The following is a 23,048-nucleotide window of genomic DNA, read 5'->3' as shown; positions in this document are numbered from 1 at the left end:
AAGTGAATCGCAGAGAGTGTCCCAAGATAACAAGAATGGTTAGGAGGTAGGATTCGTTATCTAAATAATTTAAAAGGACTATGGATCAGTTGTTAAATATAGAGCAATCTCATAGCCTAACTGGCAATTAATAGACAGTTACTAAGAGCTTGCGTGTCAGAAATTATTTAATCCTGGTGAGAGATTACAAGTTTGGTACTATGAATATTTGTTCCATTGTCCTCCCTGTCTCTGAAGCATTCAGCAACTGGCACAAGATTGCACAGCTATTGAGTGAACCCACCGACTCCAGCACTATCTTAAAACTGGCCACTGCATGGAGTGCTATTCACAAAATCCTCCTTGGCTAACATTTTCCACTAAATTTGTGACATTTCATTTTCCGTACACATTCATTTTCTTGTCTCAGGTAAATGTGAACAGGGAGATTGTGGTTGTCACTTATCTAACTCACAGGTCATCTAACTCATAAAAGTAATGTGAACATGTTGAGAAAAAGTTGATGCTTACAAATAAAAACATTCAGAATTTTCTGTTGCACTTTAGTCTCATTTTAAAGCCTTTTAAGATATGCTAATGTTGGCATGTACTTACCACTCTCGACCCCATGCCATTCTGTGTTGTGCAGCCTGGGAAGGACAAGTACTACATAACACCACTTATATGAGGAATCTAAAATAGTCACATAGAATGGTGGTTGCCAGGGGCTTGGCGGGACAAGGAAAAGAAGAGTATTAGTCAAAGCGTACAAAGTTTCAGTTATGCCAAGTTGAGTAAGTCCTAGAGATCTACTGTACAGCATAGTGCCCGCAGCTAACAGTACTATATTGTATACTTAAAATTTTGCTAAGAAGGTAGATGTTATTACATGTTCTAATAACAAATAATAATAATAACAAAAAAAGAGGGTGGGAGTTAACTTTTGCAGGGCATGAATATGTTTATGGTGAAAAATGGGGTGATGATTTCATGAATGTATACTTATTTCCCAGTTGTATACAACTTGTAGTACATGAATAGCTTTTTCTGTGTACAGTAAACTACAATAAAGTGGTGAAGAAAGAAAGAGGAAAGGGACAACACTATGGATCCTTGCAGTAAAAGCTCTGTCCCAGAATCTTGTCAGAGAGTGGTGGTAATGAAATAGAAAAGACTTTGGAAGGTGAACATTTCATTGATCTTTGTCCTTTTTTTTCCCCTTTTTTTTCTTTTTTCTTTTTTTTTAGAGCCAAGAGCTCTGGGACTTGTTAAAATACAAAGACTCCTCAATCATTAATGCAAGTGGAAGAAAACTCTTCAGTAAAGAAAAAAACTGATCACAGGATGACAGGAGAAAAAATTACAGAATTGATTGCTTGAATATATAATTTCATTTTGGATAAAAATAATAAATGTAAGTTTGTTTTTTAAAAAAGTGTCCGTTGGTTGTATTCAACTTGGAAACAGCTGCCACCCCTTCAAGTGCTAAGGCAGTTACTTTTACAATTCATCTCCCCCACCTCCCATCCATTTCCTGTCTCTCTCCGTCCAGGTAACAGGAAAACGGAAAAAGTGATTTTTTTTTCCCCCAACTCTTTCTCAGCTTCCCCAATTGCCACTTCTGAAAAGTGAAAACTACCTGAAGGTAGGCGAGGATGACTATGACCATCCTCGACCCACAGACCGGTCTCCGCTCCTCGGAGCGCGGGGGACGGCGGGGCGGGGCGGGCGTGCGCGACTGGCCGCGGGACCAGCGTGGGGGCACTATTGCTCCGTTTTGATGGCGGGGGCGGCGTGACGCTTCGCCGGGTAGATATTGCATCCTCCCCTCCTGTCTCCTGGGCAGAGCTGCAGGCTGACTCCGAGCCGACGTTTTCTGAGAAAAGCCAAGGCCGGGAGCGAGGATGGAGAGGCTGGTGAGCGGGGCAGGGGCGGGAAGCAGGGCGCGGGGTGGCCGACGGCGAGCCGGGGGCGCAGCCTGGTCCGTGCAGTTAATGGCAGCGTTTTCCTCCCAGCGCTTCGCCTTGCTGAGAAGCGGATTTTGCCTTGCCAAGGGTGGTTTACAGGCTGTTCCAGGCGTCCCGCTTGTCTGTCTCGCGTCCGTGGATAAAGGATGCCCCCGAGCTGGGGCGCCGGGGATGCTTCTCCCGGGCGCATTGCTGGCGGCGGAGAGCAGCTGCGCGGGAGGCGAGCGGGCGGCCCTCGGCTCCTCCGGCCTGGCTGGCGGCAGGCCTCACCGGCCCCAGCTCCCGAGGCCAGGAAAGCACGACCTATTGTAAACCTCTCCAAGAAGGGGCTGTCGCGGGCTGTGTGGGCTCCCTGATGGCGCCATAAGCTGCGGTGGTGGTGCAGAAGTCCAGGCTCCCTCTCTCTAGGAGAGCTCGGTCCCGGTGCCTCTTTGATGCTCGGCCTCTTTGTCCATCCTCTCGGCCCTTGCCTTGAGAAGCCATGAAGAATCCGATAAAGCTGCAGCAATGCCTGAGAGATTTGAAATCGTCGGTGATGATGATTCTTTGAAGGGTTCAGACCCAGGGTATCCAAAGAGACAGACATTTTGTTTATTCAGAATCTTTTTACAGGACAAAAAACGACGGGGGCGGGTGTTTTATAGGCCCCGCTAGTATAAGTAGATAAAAATTTAAATACAGTTAATGCCTCAAGATAATTTTTTCGTGACTAGTTTATTGGCAAGACCACACAGCTGGTTATTTCATTATCTTTCCTAACAAAGGAGGACGGTGGCCTGTGAGCTAGTGGCTACTGCTGGCTGGAAGCTCAGAATCTTCACAACTATCCTTCAAACAGGGAATTATTCCCCGATTTTACAAATAAAGAAACAGGCAGAGAGGTTAATTTTTCCACGGTCACTGTGACTCCATGTGGTGGGGTCAGTATTTGAACTTAGAAACTTTAAGGGGAAGAGGTGTGTATAGGGTCAGCGTAGCTGCCAGGTGGGCAGTGGTCAGGTAAGACCCAGGTCCTTTTGGGTTCTGGCCTTCTTGGCAAGGGTTGTAAGTGGACTTTGTTTTCATGATTGTACTCTGCTTTATTAATTTTTTTAGCTACGTACCATGTTTTGTCATTTACTGTATCTCAAGCATTGCACCAAGTGCTTTTAAATGCTTAATTCTCATAATAACCCTATCAGATAACAACGTTTATTTTGTGATTACTTGTATCAGGTACTATCTTAAGTTACATATACTTCTTTGTTTAGTCTTTTTAACTATGATGTCGGGCTATTAAAATGATTTGTCCTAGCTCACACGTCTAGTATTTGTTTCAGCCCAACCTCAAGTCAGCCAGTCTGCTCTCTCAGCTACCCCGCAGCCATGCCTCTCAGGTCCCTGTAAAATATAAATACTGTTCTTTTCAGGTTGGTAGTATTTTCAGTTACTCTGCATGGACTAGAAGAAAAAAAATGGTATAAAGTATGTCTATAATTAATGGCAAGGCTTTCTTTCTGATTCCTTTTGCCTCAGTCACTGTGTTTGTATCTTAACATTGCTGGCTCCCAGTCCACAGTCTTGGGTTTTGGTATGCGTCTGCTTTCTCTCTTATCCTAAAATACAGATTTTCACTATGAGAGCCAATCCATTCTGCATCTCTCATCACAGCCTCTGCTAGGGCCTGGATTTCCATATGAGAGAGAGCCATAATGATAATAAATAAATAAATAAAGGGCATGGGATTAGAATGCCAATATCTGTCTCCACAATTGCCTTAGCCGAAAATAAAGCAAATTATGTTGGGCACTGGCAGCAGAGTGTGAGAAAACATTTGGCCTGATTTTTTCTGACTTTTCTACACAATTAGATAGGAGGGAGCAGTCTTGGTAATACTGAGAAAATTATCAAGTTGTCCCTGGGGCTCTTCAAAACCAAAGCCTTTGTGAACGTAATGCCTAGAAGTGAATGAGAGGAGGGGCAAGGTGAATAGGTGTTGTGTGCAGGCTGTGACTATCATTTCAGACAGCTGCGTCATCTTTACTTCTTAAAGGGCAATGACTTTATTGTTGGCCTTAGACCTATGAAGACAAGAAGAGAAGTCACAAGAAAGGCATAACATACTCGTGGTGTGTTTGGGTATCAAATAATAAAGTATATGTGCAAACAGTAATTTATCCTAATGGCACCTTCAGATAATATAAATTTTTAATTCCCTGTGGCCTTAAGGATGTCAAGAAAAAGCAACTTATGCCACATAGATCAATATCACTGTGCACCATGGAGTGTAGGCAGAAAGTCTTAAGTGATTGGGCCTCCCTGGCTGAAGATAAGGAGGCGCTCAGGTATGAGGTAGCACTAAAGATAGGCCACAGGGAGGTGAGACATCATCCCTTCCACAGCATCCATCCCAAAAGATCCACCAGGAGCACTACAACAGAGACTGATGGAGACTGTGCATCTCTGGCAGTTGCAGTGGGTGCTAGAGAAGAGCCCTTGTAGAGCAGTCCAGCCTCTAGCATCATGTTCAATGCCAGGTCCTCACCCAGACTGTGACAGCTCTGGTGCTCATAGACCCACAGCCACCTCCATGGTACAAGTTAGTCCCAGGAGAGCTGAGACATACTGTTTTCAATGTTCATGACCTCATTGGTCCCAGACCACAGACACTGGCCAGGATAATTGAATGCTGTTCTTCTTACACCTATACCCTTAGGGAAGACCACTATCAACGCATAGGTAGTTTTCTACCCCAAGGTATGCAAGGACTTGATTAGTAACTTCTCTTGCTAAAGGAAGCTATACTCATGTAATGAGATTAAGGTTTGTGAAACACCTGTTGGCTTACACTGGTTTGGCACTGCCTCTGTAATATTTCTCCATTCAGTTTAGGTCAGGGGTATTTCCCAAGGGAAATAAAGGGTGTGTATTAACCAGAATTAACAAGTCCATATAATAGGAAGGAAGGAGGATATTAGAATTGTGGTGGCTCTGGCTGGGCAGGAAAAGGAAAGAAAAATCCTTATGGCAGATAAGAGAAGAGAGTTTGAGATGGTCAAAGACCTTGTTCCCTTGCCCCTGCTCCTAAGACAGTAGAAATCCCAGAGAAACTGAAGGCAAATAGAAAGATCCAGCTTAGAGTACTGGGGAAAATGATCTCTAGCAAGGAAGTCATTGTATCTAAAATGAATGGCAAAAACAAGGCTTTGTTATGGCAAACATTAAGAATGAGATTCTCACAGGTAGAATACTATCCTTTGATAATAATCCTGACCTAAACCAAGGCCAGTTAAGTAGTTATGGTCTAATATTCTAGAAATAAGCTTCAAGTTATAGTAGCAGAAGCTGGAGCTAAGCAAGAGCTGATACATACATATACATTCAGAATGGGAAGCCCACGCTAGGTTTGTTGTGTCAGTAGGTTGGAGCAAGGAGAAATTGATCAGGATATCTTGCTAAAACAACAGGATCCTGTGGATATTGAGGTTCTTGTGGAGCAAGGGGACAGGCACAGAGGGACCACTGTTCTATGGAAGGGCATGATCATACTGCTAACTACCATAGCAAGCTAGACAGAGCCAAATAAGAGACTATCTCCAGCCAAACAAGCAATGTCCCAATTCCAAAAATTTAACACAGTCTGAGAAAATGTAGTGGTTTCAAAATTGTCAGGTCATGCTCCAGTATTAGATTTTCCCACTTAGAAGAGAGAATGGACAGGCTGACAGCCTGGGGGCTGGGGGTGAGACAGTGTCGTGGTGTAGGGCACATGATGGGCTGCACATGAGGAGAGGTCATCTTCTCTCGATCTGGAGAGCAGACTGGTGTGTTTGGACAAGATTTAGAAGTGGAGGGATGGTGGACAAAGGGAGATAGGACCCCTTAAGCACTGGGGGAAGAGGCTTGAATCTGCCCTTACCAGGCTTTTAAAAAGTGACACCTGAGAATAACAAATGCTGGCAAGGATGCGGAGAGAGGGGAACACTCCTACACTGTCGGTGGGACTGTGAATTAGTACAACCACTATGGAAAACAGTATGGAGGTTTCTCAGACAACTATAGAGAGATCTACCATATGATCCAGCAATCCCCCTTTTAGGTATATACCCAAGGGAATGGAAATCAACATGTCGAAGGGATACCTGCACTCCCATGTTCATTGCAGCTCTATTTACAGTAGCTAAGATATGGAACCAACATAAATGTCCATTGACAGATGACTGGATAAGGAAAATGTGGTATATATACACAATGGAATAATACTCAGCCATAAAAAAGAATGAAATTCTGTCATTCACAGCAACATGGATGAGCTTGGAGAAAATTACGTTAAGTGAAATAAGCCAGGCACAGAGGGAAAAATACATGTCCTCACTCATAAATGGGAGCTAAGAGAGAAAGAAGGTAGGAAAGACCACAGTGATGTGTTGGACTTACAGAGGATGAGAATATACCTAGGGTTGCTGGGGGGGGGGCTGCTGAGGGAAGGAGGTTGGGTAGGGGGCATGGGGAAAAATTGCAATTTGTGGTAATGGGCATGCTGACAGTATTGATCTGATCATTGCATCTTGGACACAGGTGGTGACGGTCAGCTTTGTGCCCCATGAATATGTGTAATCAATCAATCAATCAATATTTTTGAATGCCTGAAGGGGAAAAAAAAGTGATACCTAAATACAAGTGGAGGGGGAGGCATTTCAAGAAGGGGTAATGGCTCAAGCAAAAGTGCCAAGGCAGGAAGTTGTGTGGTGCATTTAAAAGTAGACAAGGTGAGCTGGCATAGAGTAGGTAAGCAGTAAAAAATGAATTTGCAGGAATGGAAGTATTAGGCTAATAACTTTGAACTATTTTTTCTACACAGCAAGAGGCTATACAAGATTTTTAATGTGGTGGCAACTTGGGAAAAGAGGAATTTAAGAGAAGTTAATTTGTCAATAGTATGCAAGTACATAACTGGATAGTAAATTAAGGTGGGGACTGTATCTGCCTTATCCCCCATTGTCTCTGAAGCCCTTAGCACAGTACCTAGTGTGAGTAAGACTCAATAGAGACGATTAATGATAGAAAAAATGAAAAATGGGTAGAAAGTTTAGTGTGCCCTTAGCACAGTACCTAGTGTGAGTAAGACTCAATAGAGACGATTAATGATAGAAAAAATGAAAAAAGTATTGGTAAAAGTTCAGTTAGAAAACAAGGCTATTACATGAAACACCCCATATTATGAGCAGAGACTAGGGTAGAATCTATTATGTATAGTAACTAATTACATGGCTGAGGAGAGGGAGAATGTTAAGTCCAACATGACTTGAAGGCCCAGGAAATAAAAGTCCAGAAGAGAAGCTGTTTTGGGTAAAATGATGATGAATTTGGTGCTACTCACAAATTTATTCGTTCTCTCATTTATTCATTCCTTCATTCATTCTATTTATTCAACATTTTAGGCAGAAAGAAAACGTAAAGAAACTAAAGCAGGAAAGAACTTGGTAATTTCAAGGCAATGAGCGGGGGATGATGAAGTGGGGCTTGGTGTGCAGGAGGAGCGCACAGGATGTGAGATTGGAGAGCACATCGTAGTGCTGAGCTTCAGGTGGAGGGAGAGAGGGGCCTCAACTCTGGTGAGACATTGGGTTGGGAGATGCTTTATTACTAGAAAAGCTTCTAGACAGTTACTCAGTGGCTTTCAGGGAATGCTTGGCTCCGTGGAAATGTGGTTAAGTGCATCTCAGATACCAACCATAAAACTGAATTTAGCATGTTGTTCCAGGGCAGTGAAGCAGGGACTGCTGTGTGAGTGACAGTTTTGCAATCTCTTACAACAGTGATTTGGTCACAGATAGTGGCAACATAATTTTATATTTGTGTGTCAAAATTTTAAAACCAACAATCCTTTGTACACAGGGGAGACAATATGGTGTAGTGGTTATGGTTATGAACTCTGGAGCCAGACTGCCTGGGTTTAAATCCTGACTCTGCCACTTCCTAGCTGTGAGACTTCGGGCAAGTTACTTAACTTCTCTGTATTTCACATTTTTCATTTTGAAAATGGTGATAATAATGCCTCCTTAATGGATTTACACGAAGTATTGAAAGAAATATTTTATGTAAAGTGCTAAGAACAGTGTCTGGTACGTAAAGGTTCAATAAATGTTAGTTTTTTTATCATTAGTGGTTTAGTCATCTTATGCAAAATATAAATTGGAGTGCTATGTTGGTATATTATCTGGAGTGTTTTTTGATTCCAGTAATTTATTTTTATCCTCTGGCTTTTCAAATCAAACAGCCATCCACCTACTGCCTTAGAGGCACAGAAAAGTAGAAAAGACTTTTTAGTTTCAGAAGCCAAAGTTTTGCAATTGCAAGAGACTAGGCATTCAAGTTTCAAAAATCTAAATAAGGAAGGACCAAGAACATAATGTTCATACCAGAAAGAATTGTTTGGAAGGATGCAGGGCGATGGAGGAACCAGATTTTCTGACCCTAGGTGAGATAAGTATTTTCTAGGCTGGGAGAGCAAAGAGTGACTGACTAATGTCTATGCTCAGAAACCGGTCTGCATCCTGAAAAGGAGAGTGGGAAGTTCAGGGGAGTGGAAAATACTCACAGAACCTGCACGTAGGTGTTGAGATCCAAAAAAAAGGAAGTACCTGTGCCTCCCATCCCTGGTGGGGACTGTGGGAAGCAGTATGCCTATCCATCATGGGTAGAAAGGTAACAGCAAAACAGAGATGGGTAGATACATGGGAGTTTAGGTAGGGAGCCTTGTAGAATTTTCCTCCACCCGGCACAGGGAGAACCTAAGGCAGCCTGGAAGAACATGGGAGAATACCAGCTCACCTCGAAAGCTATGATTGCACAAACTGATGACCATGATGCCTTGAGGAGAACACAGCCATCCTAGAGAATGCTAGTGTGGACAGGTGGTTGTAACCAATGATTGGTAGCCCTGTTCCGCAGCCTGGCATTACATAAGCCCCCAGGAATGTGAATGTAATGCCAGAGATTGGGACAATCATGGAGGGTTGGGGTGGCAGGAGGCTGACCTGACAGAGATGTAACATAGATTGGAATTAAGTTTCTACCTCCAGTTGGAATGGCAAAACAAAATAAAAATGAAATTTGATTTAAAAAAATTCAGAGAAAACATTTTTTACATACCTCTATTATAGAAAAGTATAGAAATATGGAAAAAATATAGGGAAAAGTTACATTTCTTGCTGTATGCCTTAGAATGAACATATGTGTATGGACCAAGTGAATGGATCCATGAGGCTCCTGCAGAGAAAATTTCAACTGTCTATACCTTGCCTTCTCATTGTACAGCAAGATGATGCCCAGAGTAAAATTCCATTAAATACCACCATAATTTGTAAGGCGGCCAAGGATTTCTGCCCAGACACATAAAAATAAAGCAACAACAAAAAAAATTGAATTAAAGACAGTACTGGTTTTTAAAGGTACAACTTACGTAAAATTTGCAGCACCTGCAGGAAAATCTGCCTCAACGAAATTCAAGGCAGTCACATGTTTCTGAAAAGTGGTTAGCCTCTGAGTAACATTTTTAGTACTAAGATGTGGATTATTTGAGAAGTGGATGCTGTCTAACATTTGTATCCTCTGCATTTTCTATGTTTACTTAAGGCAGTTTGTTTTCCGCAGTGTTCCAATGTCTTTGAGATCTTGCTCTTGACAGTGGTGACTTTAGAAGCAATGCCCCAAATTGCTAGGGCTTGCTGTTTTGAAGAAGCCACACTGCTGCCTTTTCCTCCCCATGTCCTGAGCACACTCTGTTATTTCTTGCAGTTATAGCCTCTGGTTCCCTTTCCACAAAACCAAAGATCTCTGGTAGATAAAAACTTAACTCTGACATTTCCCTGAAATAGCGATTAGATTGAAGCTTCCTTGGCTTTGTCCAAATCCAAACCCCATTTCTGTACTTTGCTTTCTATCTTCAGGTGTTCAGGAGGCCTTTCTGTCATCTGTCTACCTACAGCCTGATTTGGGGCATGGCAGCAGTGGTGCTGTGCACAGCACAAGGTAAAGATGCTCAATTCCCTTGCTTGGAGTCTAGCAAACACAATTTCTGGGGTGGAGATATTTGGCCACGGTTGTCTGTGCTGTGCTATAATCCATTTGTCTGCATGAAGTGTTTAAACATGTCATTTGCTTGTAGGAGTGGGATTGGTTCTTCCCACTTTCCACATTTTTGTTTTCCTTTTAGAAAAACACAGACACTTAGAAGCTGTTTCCGTAAATGAACCAGACTTATGAAAAATATCCTCTCAAAATTAAGATGTCATTTTTCACCTACTGAATTGTAAAACTTTTAAAAATAATAATTACCTGTGTTTGTAAGGATATGGGAATGCTTGAGGGAGTATGAATGGATACAGCCTTTTTTGGAAGGTAATCTGGCAGTATGCCTTAAAATTGGGTGTGCCCCCATCTTAAAGAAAAATATAGAAAATAATAAAATACAGGGGTTACTTAGGTTCACATATCTACTAGATAAAAACCGCCTGTGCCATCTGCTTATCTGCTGAATTTCCTAGTTCTTCCTCCTCTATTCCATGGAAGGCCACCCCTCAATTTGCTGCTGGCCTTTACGTCACATTCGGTATGAGGTTGCTCGACATCAGCCTCCAGAGGGGTGGGCGATGCTGGTGAGGGCAGGCAGGCTTAATGTCCATCTTAACCCTGGGGGGAATCTAAATAAATTTCCATATAAGCAGCAAAAGATTGTAAACTTTCCACGAAATGAATTCTTCCATAGTCAAAAAGAAAAAAAAAATTACCCAAGAGTCGAACCTTAGTTTTGATCCCTTTTCCAGTCTGCACTCGAAAAGCGACGGTTCTAATCTCTGCTCTGTAAAATTTCAAAACACTTTCAGGAAACTTGAACCCCAACAAAAGGTATCACCTCTAAGAACTTCCGTATCTTCCAAGGGTGCACATCATTAAGCCTTGAGTTACGCAGCAATCATTCCAGTTTGTATCTGTTGCTATTGCCCATCTTTTCATTCCTTTTGTTGTTTGTGAGTTGTTTGCCTGGTCTTCTTTTTTCTCTTATACTTGCCAACGTTTTATTTATATTATTTGTCTTAAAACATTTTTTTGGTGTTTTTGATCTTGTCTACATTTTGTGTACCATTTCATTAATTGGTGCTTTTATCCTTATCAATTTACTCCTATTTTTTGGAGGGGAGAGTAGAAGGTCTGGAAGTGTGTATTTATTTTTCAATCTTTCTTGTTTCCTAGTAAATGTTGAGGACTAACTTTGTCTCTCCAAGAACTGCTTTACGCATTTCCACAGATTTTAATATATTGTGCTCTCATTGTCATTCAGTTATAATAATTTATGGTTTCTGGTATGATTTCTGGTGTAACTAAACTCTTAATAGAAGTGCGTATATTTCTAATTTTATTGCATTGTGGACAGTGTTCAAGGTTATTGGGTAGCAACTTTTTTGTAGCCTATATCAAGTTCAATTTTGGGTAATGCTTTATGTGTGTTTTAAAAAAAATTGTACATTCTCTGAGTAGTGTGCGTTATACACACATATCAAGTATATATAGGGTATATATGTAAATATATAAAGTATTTATATTAAATATACAAAGCATAAAGTATATATTTTGAACATATGTATTATTTTTCAAATTTTCTGTATGTCCTTACATTTGACTTTTTTTTGCTTTAATGATTTTTTTAAATATATAAAATTGAAGATCTAAGAGAAGTATAGAAAACTTTCCCATTATAATTGTGGATTTGTAAATTTTTCTTTGTAATTCTATTTGTTGCTACTTTATATATTTCAAAATTATGTTGTTAGGTACATGAAAGTTCATGATTAATATGTCTTACTTTAGATTGCTCCTTTTATAATTTTGAAAAATACTTTTTCTCCCCCTTACAGTGCTTTTGTCTTCTGTTATCTTCTTTTAGAAGTCCTATTGGGTTGATATTGGAACATTTAAATCTACTTGTTGAATTTTTCTTTGTTCCCTTGTATATGCTTTTCCCTTTGTGCTACATCCTGGGAGAATTACGTGGCCTGATCTTCCTGCTTCCTAATTTACTCTTCAGTGGTATTCATTCTGCTAAGTCAGCCAATCTTTTAAAATTTTGTGTTTCTCATTTTGTATGTGTCCTAATTTCTGCTATTTATAATGCTGGATTTTTATTACACTTAGGATATCACATTTATTTCTGTTAAAGTGTTTAATGATTTATTATACCTTTATTCATTTTGCGAGTTCTTGGGTTTTCAGAATTTATTGTTTCCGTTTCATTGTGTTAACTTTCTTAAATGTTTGGCTATTTTTTGTTATATTGAGATTTCCCATTAAATCATCTGTCGTAGCATGAGTAGCCAGGAATGGAGAGGGAAAGAAATTACTGCCACAGCATTTAGTAAAAATGTGGGTTGCATAGATTTCCATTTGGGTGTTAAAGCTTCGAGATCCTCTCTGGTACTGCCAGCCTCCCCTAGCATTGTCCTGTATAGCTCTCTACCTTATGTTCCTATACTCACTCCTGCTTCCTGGAGGCAGACACCTCTGTGCTGCCCACTTTCTTTAAGTGTGTGTGTTTGCTTGTGGAATGTATAGAGCTGTTCTGTTCTTTGGCCTTTTCTATTTATTTTTTCAATTTTATTTATATTTATTTTTGTGGGGTACAGTGTGTTGTTTCAATACATTCATATACTGCACGATTCACTTAGAGTACGTAGCATAGTTTTGTACCCTTTAGTCCAACACTTCTCCTCCCTGCCATCTCCCTCTCTTCCCAGTCTCTGGTAACTATTACTCTACTTTCTACTTCTATGAGAGCCACATTTTTTTTTTTTTTTTAAGATTGCTAATATGAGTGCGATCATGTAGTAATTTGTCTTTCTGTGCTTGACTTACTTAACATGATGGATGATTTCCAGTTCCGTTCATATTGCTGCAAATGATAGGATATTCCTTTTATAGCTGATTAGTATTCCATCGTGTATACATACCACATTTTTTTTTTCTACATTCATCTGTTGATGGGCATTTAAGTTGATTCCATTGCTTGGCTGTTGTGAATATTGTTGCAATGAACATGGGAGTGCAGATGTCTTTTTGATATATTGATTTTATTTCCCTTGAGTATATACCCAGTAGTGGAATATAGCTGAGCTGTAAGGTAGATCTATTTTTAGTTCTCTGAGGTAACTTGATACTGTTTTTCACAATGGCTGTACCAATTTGCACTCTCATCAACAATGTAGGAGTGTTCTCTATTTTCTGAATCTTTGACAGCATTTGTTATTTTCTGTCTTGTTGATAACAGCAATTCTAACTGGTGTGAGATGTTATCTTATTTTAATTTGCATTTCCCTGATGATTAGTGATGTTGAGCATTTTTTCATGTGCCTGTTGGTAATTTGTATGTCTTCTTTTGAGCAGTGTCGGTTCCGGTCCTTTGCCCATTTTTTAATTGTGTTGTTTGTGTTTTTGCTGTTAGGTTCCTTACATATTCTAGATATTATCCTCTTGTCTGATGTGTAGTTTGCAAACACTTTCTCCCCTTCTGTAGGTTGTCTCTTCACTTTGTTGATAGTGTCCCTTGTGCAGAAGCTTTTTAGTTTGATGTAGTACCATTTGTGTATTTTTTTCTTTTTTTCTTTTTTTTTTTTGTGGCTGGCTGGTACAGGGATCTGAACCTTTGATCTTGGTGTTATAATATCATTTGTGTATCTTTGCTTTAGTTACCTGTGCCTTTGTAGTCTTGTTCAACAAGGCACTGCCCACTCCCATTTTGTGTAGCATTTCTCCTATGTTTTCTTCTAGTAGTTTCATAATTTGGGGTGTTAAATTTAGGTCTTTAATCCATTTTGGGTTGATTTTTGTGTATAGTGAGAGATGTAAGTCTATTTTCAATATTCTGCATGTAGATATCCAGTTTTCCCAGCACTATTTATTGAAGAGGATGTCCTTTCCCCTCTGTGTATTCTTGGTACCTTTGTTGAAAATAAGTTGGCTGTAAGTGTGTAGGTTTGTTTCTGGCCTCTCTATTCTGTTCCATTGGTCCATTTGTCTATTTTATGCCACTACCATGCTGTTTTAATTACTATAGCTTTATAGTATATTTTGAAGTCAGGAAGTATGGTGCTTTCAACTTTGTTCTTTTTGTTCAAGATTGCTCCTACTATATGGGATCATTTGTGGTCCCATACACATTTTAAGATCATTTTATGAAGAATTTCATTGGTATTTTGATAGGGATTGCATTGAATCGGTAGGTTGCTTTGGGTAATATGGACATTTTGATGATGTTAAATCTTTCAATCCATGAATATGGGATATCTTTTCATTTATTTGTTTCCTTTAATTTTTTTCACCAATGTCTTGCAGTTTTCATTCTAGAGGTCTTTCACTACATTGGTTAAGTTTACTCCTAGGTATTTCATTTGTTTGGTAGCTATTGTGAATGGGATTACTTTCATGATTTCTTCTTCAGCTATTTCATTATTGGTGTATAGGAAGGCTATGATTTTTATGTGTTGATTTTGTATCCTTGCCACTATACTAAATTTATTTATTAGTTCTAGTAATTTTTGGAGTGGAGTCATTAGGGTTTTGTATGTATATGATCATGTCATCTGCAAACAGGGATAGTTTGACTTCTTCCTTTCTGATTTGGATGCACTTTATTGCTTTCTCTTGCACAGACAAGAACTTCTAGTACTGTGTTGAATAGGAGTGAGGAAGGTGGGCATCCTTATCTTGTTCCAGACCATAGAGGAAAAGGCTCCAAGTTTTGTCCACTTGGTATGATATTAGCTATGGGTTTGTCATATATGGCTTTTATTGTGTTGAGGTACATTCCTTCTATACCTAGTTTGTTGGGTGTTTTTATCATGAAGAGGTACTGGATTTTATCAAATGCCTTTTCTGCATCTATTGAAATGATTATGTTTTTTCCCTTCATTCTGTTGATGTGATCTATCACATTTATAGATTTGCATGTATTGAACCTCTTTGCATGCCTGGGGTGAATCCCACTTGGTCATGGTGAATGATCTTTTTAATGTGTTGTTGGATTCTGTTTGCTAGTATTTTATTGAAGATCTTCACATCTGTGTTCATTAGGGATATTAGTCTGTAGTTTTCTTTTTTTGTGTTTCTTTTTCCAGTTTTGGTATAAAATTAATGTTAGTCTCATTGAATGAGTTTGGAAGTGTTCTCTTTAATTGTTTGGAAGAGTTTGAGAAGAATTGATATTAGTCTTCTTTAAATGTTTCGTTGAATTTGTCAGTGAAGCTATCTGGTCCTGGGGTTTTCTTTGTTGGGAAACTTTTTATTACTGCTTCAATCTCATTACTCATTATTGGTCTGTTTAAGTTTTCTAGTTCTTCATGATTTAACTTTGATAAGTTGTATATCCAGGAATTTATCATTTTCTTCTAGGTTTTCCAGTTTGTTTTCACATAGTTGTTCATAGTAGTCTGTTATGATCCTTTGTATTTCTGTGGTATAAGTTGTAATGTCTTCTTTTTCATTTCTGATTTTATTTATTTGAGTCTTCTCTCTTTTTTCCTTTGTTAGTCTAGCTAAAGGTGTATCAATTTTATCTTTCTGAAAAGCCGACTCTTTGTCTCCTCGATTTTTGTATTGCGTTTTTAATCTTTAATTCATTTATTTCTGCTCTGATATTTGTTATTTCTCTCCTCCTACTGATTTTGGGTTTGGTTTGCTCTTGTTTTTCTAGTTCCTTGAGGGGTAATGTTAGGTTGTTTATTTGAAGGCTTTGTTCTTTTTTGATGTTGGCATTTACTATAAACTTCCCTCTTAGAATGGCTTTTGCTATATCCAGTAGGTTCTGCTATGTTGCGTTTTCATTTTCATTTCTCTCCAGGAATTTTTTAATTTCCTTTTTGATTTCATTGTTGACCCATTTGTTGTTTAGGAACATGGTGTAAGTCCCATGTATTTGTTATTGATTTCTAGTTTTATTACATTGTGGTCAAATAAAGTAGTTGATATGATATCAATTTTTAAAACTTTGTTGAGATTTGTTTTGTGTCCTAACACAGCCTATTCTAGAGAATGTCCCATGTGCTGCCAAGAAGAATGTGTATTCTGCAGCTGTTGGGTGAAATGTTCTATATATGTCTGTTAGTCCAATCAGCCTGGAGTAGAGATTAATTCTGATCTTACTTGGTTACTTTTTTGTCTGAATGATCTGTCCTTTGCTGAAAGTAGGGTGCTAAGTCCCAGCTATTAATGTCATGGAGTCTATTTCTCTCACTAGGTTTAATAATATTGCCTTATATAACTAGATGCTCCAGAGTTGGGTGTGTATATATTTATATTTTTTATATCCTCACGTTCAACCTATCCCTTTATCATTGTATAATGACCTTCCTTATCTTTTTTTTTTTTTTTTTTACTTTCTTTGGCTTGAAGTCTATTTTATCTGATATAAGTGTAGCTACTTCTGCTCTGTTTTGGTTTCCATTTGCGTGAAATGTCTTCCCATTCCTTCACTTTCAGTCAGTGTGTGTCTTTAGTATATGTGCTGCTGAAGTGAGCACTGGTGTATGGATAGGTGAAGTAAGTTTCTTGTAGGCAGCGAATTGTTGCTTTTTGTTTTATAATTCATTGAGCCACTCTGTGTCTTTTTATTGGGGCATTTAACCATTTAAATTTAGAGTTATTATTGAGACATAGGGACTCGTTGCTACCATTTTGTTACTTTTATCCTGGCTGTTTTGTTGATCCTTTTTTTCTGTTTTTCTGATCTTACTGTCTTCCTCTGTGATTGAGTGGCTCTCTCTAGCAGTAGTAGATTTCAATTTCTCGCTATGTTGTGGTTACCCTGAGGCTTACAATAAACATATTATAGCTATAACAGATCATTTTAGACTAGTAACAACTTAACTTTGATATCTAAGAAAAAAGAAAAAGCCAAAGCCAACTCTGTGCTTCGGCATCATCCCCTTTTCCCTCCACTTTTTGACTATTTGTTGTTTCAAGTTACATCTTTTAATATTGTTTGTATCTTATATGGATCTTGTATATTTTATCATCTTGTTAGGTTTGTCCTTTAGGCTTCATACTAAGGATGTAAGTAGTTTATTCACCACACTTGTGACATTGGAATATTCTGAGGTTGTCTGTGAACTTACTTTACTAATGAGTTAGGTCCCGTCAGATGCTTTCTTGCTGCTCCCTAACATCATCTTCTTTCAGACTGAGGGACTCCCGTTAGCATTTTTTTGTAAGGCAGGTCTGGTGCTGATGAATTTCTTTACGTTTTGTTTGTCTGGGAAAGACTTTATATCTCCTTCATATTTGAAGGTTAGTTTTGCTGTATAGAGAATTCTTTGCTGACAGTCTTCGTCCTTCAGCACCCTGAATATATCATCCTATTCTCTTCTGACCTGCAGGGTCTCTGCTGAGAAATCCTCTGAGAGATGTATTGGGTCTCCATTGAAAGTTATGTATGTCTTTTTTCTTGCTGTCTTCGGTATTCTTTCTTTGTCTTTTGTTCTTGATAATTTGATTATGATATTCCTTGGGGTGTTCCTCCTTGGACTGAATTTGACTGGCAACCACTGAGCTTCTTGTACCTGTATGCTGCCATCTTTCTCCATACTTGGGGAAATTTTAGTCATTATTTCCTTGAATATGCTTTCTACATCTTTTCTTTTTCCTCTCCTTTGGGTACACTAGTCATGCAGATGTTATTTTGCTTGAGGGAGACCCATATTAACTGTTTCATTTTTTTGTTACTTTTTTTTTCTCTTTGCTCCTCTGATTTTATAATTTCATATGTTTTATCTTTGAGCTCACTGATTTTTTTTCTCAGTTGCTATTGGAGCTTTCCATCTAGTTTTTCAGTTCAGAACATGTATTTTTTATTTCTAGAATTTCTATTTTTTTTTAATTGATTCAATTCCTTTGTCAGATTTCTCTTTCTGCACCTGGATTGTTTTCTATATGTATTTTCTTGTGACTCCCTGAGCATCCTGTCAGGGTTGCTGACAGGATTATTCTGAATTCTGTGTCAGATGTCTCATAAATCCACTGGTCCTCTGGATCCATTTCTGGTGCTTTGTTTCCTTGGATGGCATTATATTTCTCATTCTTTCTCTTTGTGTCTTTACATGGATGCCTCAGCATTTGAGGAGACTGCCACCTCTTCTAAATTTTCTAGGTGTTCTTTGGTGGTGTTAGAACTTTACTGGCTAATATCAGAGCTTTGTCTCTGGTCTGTGGTTTTCTGGGTTTCTTTGTTTTAGTTTTTTTTGTTTATTTTTTGTTTTTGTTGTTATTGTTGTTTCATTTTATATTGGATTATTAGCTACCACCACCACTTAAATTCTGTACTGGTACTAATTTGCTGTACTTTGGTTAATTCCCAAATTGAGAGAACTTCCTGTTGGGATCAACACTTGATCCCTGTGGTTGAACTAAATTGCTGCTTTGTTGCTGATTCTTTGGGGAGGGACTTTTGTGCAGATCAGTTTTTAATTGTTGGCCTTTTAATTAGTTCCATGTCTTGTGAGGTCATAAACACCTGGTCTGTGTAGAAATTCTAGCCCAGAATTGAGTCTTTCCAGCAAATTGCATGCTCTGCAGTTCTGTCATCCTAACCACTCTCCACTGAGTTGGCCTGTGCCACTCAGAAGGCAGATCAGCTACTCGTGCTGAGCTCCAGCATTCCCCCAGTGGACCAGCCTCCTCTCCACACTCCATACATTTCCTGCAGGGCTGGCTGTGCATGGGTCTCTCACCATGACTCATCTGCCCTTGGGCTTCTTTCTTTCATCAGCTATAGCCCCTCACTCCTATGTGGGTCCACAGGAATCCTGACAGTGATTTTGTTGGCCTGGGGGCTGGTATGGTGTCCTCAGAGGCCCTCTTCTTGTTAACAGACTACAGCTGCAGCTTTTGCCAGCTCCTGATTCATGACGTCCAACTTCTTTGTGTCCCTCACTCAGCCTCCCTGAAATGGCTGGGGCTTGAAATGGTCAAAGTAGTCCCTTCTCCCTCTCACTGTAGCTTTTCCTACCTAAGTGGTTAAACTCAGCAGGTCTCTCCTCCCCTTCCATCTAGCTCCAGCAGTCCTGGGTTGGCAGTCTTTGCTTTTCAATAGTTGTAAATTGGTCAGTTGTTGGGGAGAGTGATGCTGGGGACTTCTTGATGACATTCGATCTCCCTTTGTCCCTTTCTTGCTCCTCACCTCTACCTCTTCAAACATAAACACACTTGATGATGCTTCTATCCTACCTAGTATATTCCATCTTCCATCTCATTCTACCTACTTCCTAGCCTACAGGTTTTTTTCTAGTTCATGGTCACCGAGAGTGTGTTTTCTTGATTTTCTACTTTGCTACTCTACTTTCAAAGATTGAACAAACGTATTTGAACCTATATTTCTCTAGCAACATGTGGGCATGTAAATAAATGATGTTTTCTTCTTTGCTTGTCTTTTTATATTTGACTTTGGGCATTTATTGTATTTGTAATGAAGGAGACGTGTGTATGTGTGGGTGCATGTGTGTGTGTATTAAAGTTTTAAAATATAAATGTTCTTTTATGATTCCATAGTGGAAGTGGTGACCCAGGATGAAAGAGAGCAGCTGAACACACCTGCTTCCTTAAGATGCTCTCTGCAAACTTCTCAGGAAGTCTTGATTGTGACATGGCAGAAGAAGAAGGCTGCAAGCCCAGAAAACATGGTCACCTTCAGCAAGAACCATGGGGTTGTGGTCCAGCCTGCCTATAAGGACAAGATAAACATCACTCAGCTGGGACTCCAGAACTCAACCATCACCTTCTGGAACACCACCCTGGAGGATGAGGGGTGTTACATGTGTCACTTCAATACCTTTGGTTCTGGGAAGATCTCAGGAACAGCCTGCCTCACTCTCTATGGTGAGAGTCTCTGCGAATATATTATCACTATGTGGAAATACTATGTCCAAGAGTGTTTGGAGAACGGTTACAGTGTCTGGGTTTCTTTGGGCCCTAATCCCAGAAAGTTTCATGAGAAGACACTTAGCATTTCATATCTACTATAGCTGTGGTTATGGTTATTTGGAGAGATCATGAGGCTACATTGAGTTCTCTGGCCGGAGCTATCTTTTCTGTGAGGGATCCTACAGTCAGAAAGAGTTAGGGCAACAAGTTTTCTATAAGCAGTGGTATGATTCAGACCTGGCTTTGCCATTAGCAATCATGTGACTCAAGAAAGATCCTGTCCACTCTCTGCACCAGAGTTTGTTTATCTGGACAGTAAGTGTGAAATAGATGATCTTTAGGGTCCCTTACAACTTTAACCTTTTGGATCTAAGGACAAAGCCAGATTGGGCTAACCTGGAGTCAATTACAGTGGTCATTCTTTGCTTCAAGGTAGCTCTTTCCAGATTAATAAGGGTACATGCAGCAGAGGCTCCTCATACCCAAAATGATGCCAACTAGGGACATAACTGGATAATAAGCATTTTTTTAAAAAAATTCACAAGGTTGACAAACTGAGGCAGTAGTTAAGGACCCAAGTGGGTCTCTATACAAGATTTACCTGCAACTTCTCGTTCTACCAGCCCCGATTCATCTGCCCCTTTGCCAAATTTGCCTTATGATCCTTTGTTAGTTTGTGGGGGAGGAGCTGATCAGGAAAAAAATTCCACGATTTCTCATTTCATTTAGTTATGCTGATTTTTTTAAATTGTTACTCACAAATTACTACCTCTCACATTAATAAGCTTTATTTTTTATTTTTTGTGCCTCTCTTAGGTCACATTTGTATAAACATCTAGCTCTTTTTTTATGTATTATCTTTCTAAAGTTAGTGGACCTCTGTGTGTGTGTGTGTGTGTGTGTGTGTGTGTGTGTGTGTGTGTGTGTGTTTTCAGTCTTGTTTATAGCTGGTGTCCTGTAAAATATTTGCCTAGTAAATGACTTAATAAATGAATGATACACCAGTCAAACTTTAGAAAGGAGGTGATTTCTGGATATTTTAATGTTAGAAGAGGTTTTAATGATCTAATCTAACCTTTCTCTTTAGGACTGTACTCAAAAGAAAAAAAATATCTAGTGACTAAATTTCAGTGAGTACTTGAATAAGGAACAACTAGATATTAGCTTCAATCTTTTAGGATTAATTAATATGCAAATGTGTCCCTAGTGGACAATTAAACGTTAGATGTCCAGATCACATAGGTTTAGACTTCAGTTAGTTACCCATGAGATAAATCCACTTTCACTATAACTCTTTGATCCCATTCAGTGGGGTGGCAAAAGTTATCTTCTTAGACAGAATAGATAATTCTAAGCACTACACAGACATGTATCAATAAAGCCATCCACCAGTGGCCCCTAACATCTCTGTGAGATTTAAACACACAAAAAACAAGTAAACACGCACTTTTAAATTGCAATCAAAAGACTGGTGGTAAGACTTTGAAACCAGACCTCTTTTTGGCATTCTGCTAAGTGCATACTTAATAAGCAGTCAGATTTTACAATAGGAATTTGTCCTTTCTTGCCTTCATTCCTGTGAGATTGACAGATGATGACAAGAAGAAAATGCACAATTTATAAGTACCCTTGTATGTTTTTGGATTACTAGGTATCAGTACCAGTGAATTAGAATTAACCATAATTTTAGGTATGGAATGTTCTCATTACCTAAAGAGTTTTCTAATACTTCTTTCCACCTCCTGTTTTCGCAAGTAGATTGAAAATAATTTTAGGTTCTCCTATTATTCAGTAGTTTTGCACACTTTAACAGTGTGAATTTAGAATTAAAAGAAGAAGTTAAAATAGTAGGAATCTCAAGTCGAAGTGCTTTAGGGAGCCAGAACAGCATAATGGAGCATAGGCTTGGTAGGTATAGACTAGAGCATAAATCCCAGCTCAGTCACTGTGTGACTTTGGGCACCGGTCATTTCACCCTTCTGAGCCTGTTTTCTTATTTGTAAAATGCTTATAATAATTCTCTCACAATATTGTAAGTATTAAGTGAAATGTGTAAATTGCCTACTACAGTGGGCCCTCAGATATTTATTTTTATTGTTTTTTTTATTATGCATATTGTTCTTCCTATTTTTTATAGCTGCCTAAGTCTAGAGAAAGGGGAAGACTAGTTAAGTAACAATTATAAAAAATTTGTAAGCTAATCTTTCGGTGACTTATTTTCCTTCAGGTTCCTGGTCTTTCATTAACCACACCACAAGAAACCCATATTTTTAGACTGAAAGAGCAAGAAAATTGTGTCAGAGCTCCTAATTTTCATCTTTATGATAAAGTGAAAAGACATTGGCTTGCAGGTGATATGTAAGGAAGCTCTGGCTTGCTTGTTGAGGGGGATCTTGGAATTGTAGTACTTGTATCCTACAAATCTTTTACTGAATTTCCTTACTGCCATAAAAGAATCAGTCAGTTTGATAGTCATAGAAGTTATTCGGTGCTCTCGTTTATGGCAAAGGATTTGATAAATGATGAAAGATTCTTGAAACACAAGCAAAATCAACTGGGGAAAGCCAAGGATGAAATGTAAAATTCAGAAACAGCTTTAATAAAGCCTGAATTGAAATAACTGCCAAAAAAAAAAAAAAAAAAATCCAGGAGGCTTAGTTTGATGAGATTCCTTTCCTCTTAACTGACACATAGCTGAGATGAAGGTTTAGGAAGTGGGAATAAGGGATAACTTGGGGGCATGGCACACTTGATGGTGGTTTTAGGAAAAAGAAGACAAACTTAGGTTATTAGGAATATTAAAGTGAGAGTTTAAGCACATCAAGAATACTGGCCATGGGGGAAAGGAGGTTCAGTGGGTAAGAATGCAAGGAAGGTGTGACAGCACCAAATACATGTTTTTTTCATTTATTTTTCCTATGATGAGTCCTCTCTGCAGAATCTTATGTCAGGCTTTCTTGTTGATTTCCACTTCTTTCATTCTCTCTGTGTGTCTGTGTCTGTCTCTTGGTCTGTCTGTCTCTCTCTGTTTTCCCCTTTCCCTTCCTCCTTTCCTTCCATGTCCTCTTATCTCACTTTTATTCTTTTCTTTCTTAAGTCTTACTTTTCTCATTTCTATTCCATTTTTTTCTCTTCCTCTTCTTACATTTTTTTCCTCAT

At 39.0% G+C, this 23,048-nt stretch overlaps 1 protein-coding gene across 5 annotated transcripts in view; it reads left to right on the top strand.

Moving 5' to 3' along the window:
- The first annotated feature begins 1,832 nt into the window (after positions 1–1,832).
- LOC134377690 (OX-2 membrane glycoprotein) overlaps positions 1,833–23,048 on the top strand; it is a 35,584-nt gene continuing 14,368 nt past the window's right edge. For 3 of the 5 annotated variants that reach the window (XM_063096304.1, XM_063096289.1, XM_063096294.1), the window contains exons 1-3: positions 1,833–1,895; positions 9,878–9,959; positions 19,518–19,844. In XM_063096304.1, the coding sequence (XP_062952374.1) occupies positions 1,884–1,895; positions 9,878–9,959; positions 19,518–19,844 (421 nt within the window). In that variant the 5' untranslated portion in view covers positions 1,833–1,883. Of the gene's footprint in view, positions 1,896–9,877; positions 9,960–19,517; positions 19,845–23,048 lie in introns of those variants that run through there. The other 2 variants (XM_063096324.1, XM_063096315.1) reach the window with 2 other exon arrangements.

This window comes from Cynocephalus volans, chromosome 1, assembly GCF_027409185.1.
Source record: "Cynocephalus volans isolate mCynVol1 chromosome 1, mCynVol1.pri, whole genome shotgun sequence".
Taxonomy (NCBI): domain Eukaryota; kingdom Metazoa; phylum Chordata; class Mammalia; order Dermoptera; family Cynocephalidae; genus Cynocephalus; species Cynocephalus volans.
The sequence above is the reverse complement of the archived record's forward strand: the minus strand, read 5'-3'. Positions and strand labels throughout refer to the sequence as shown.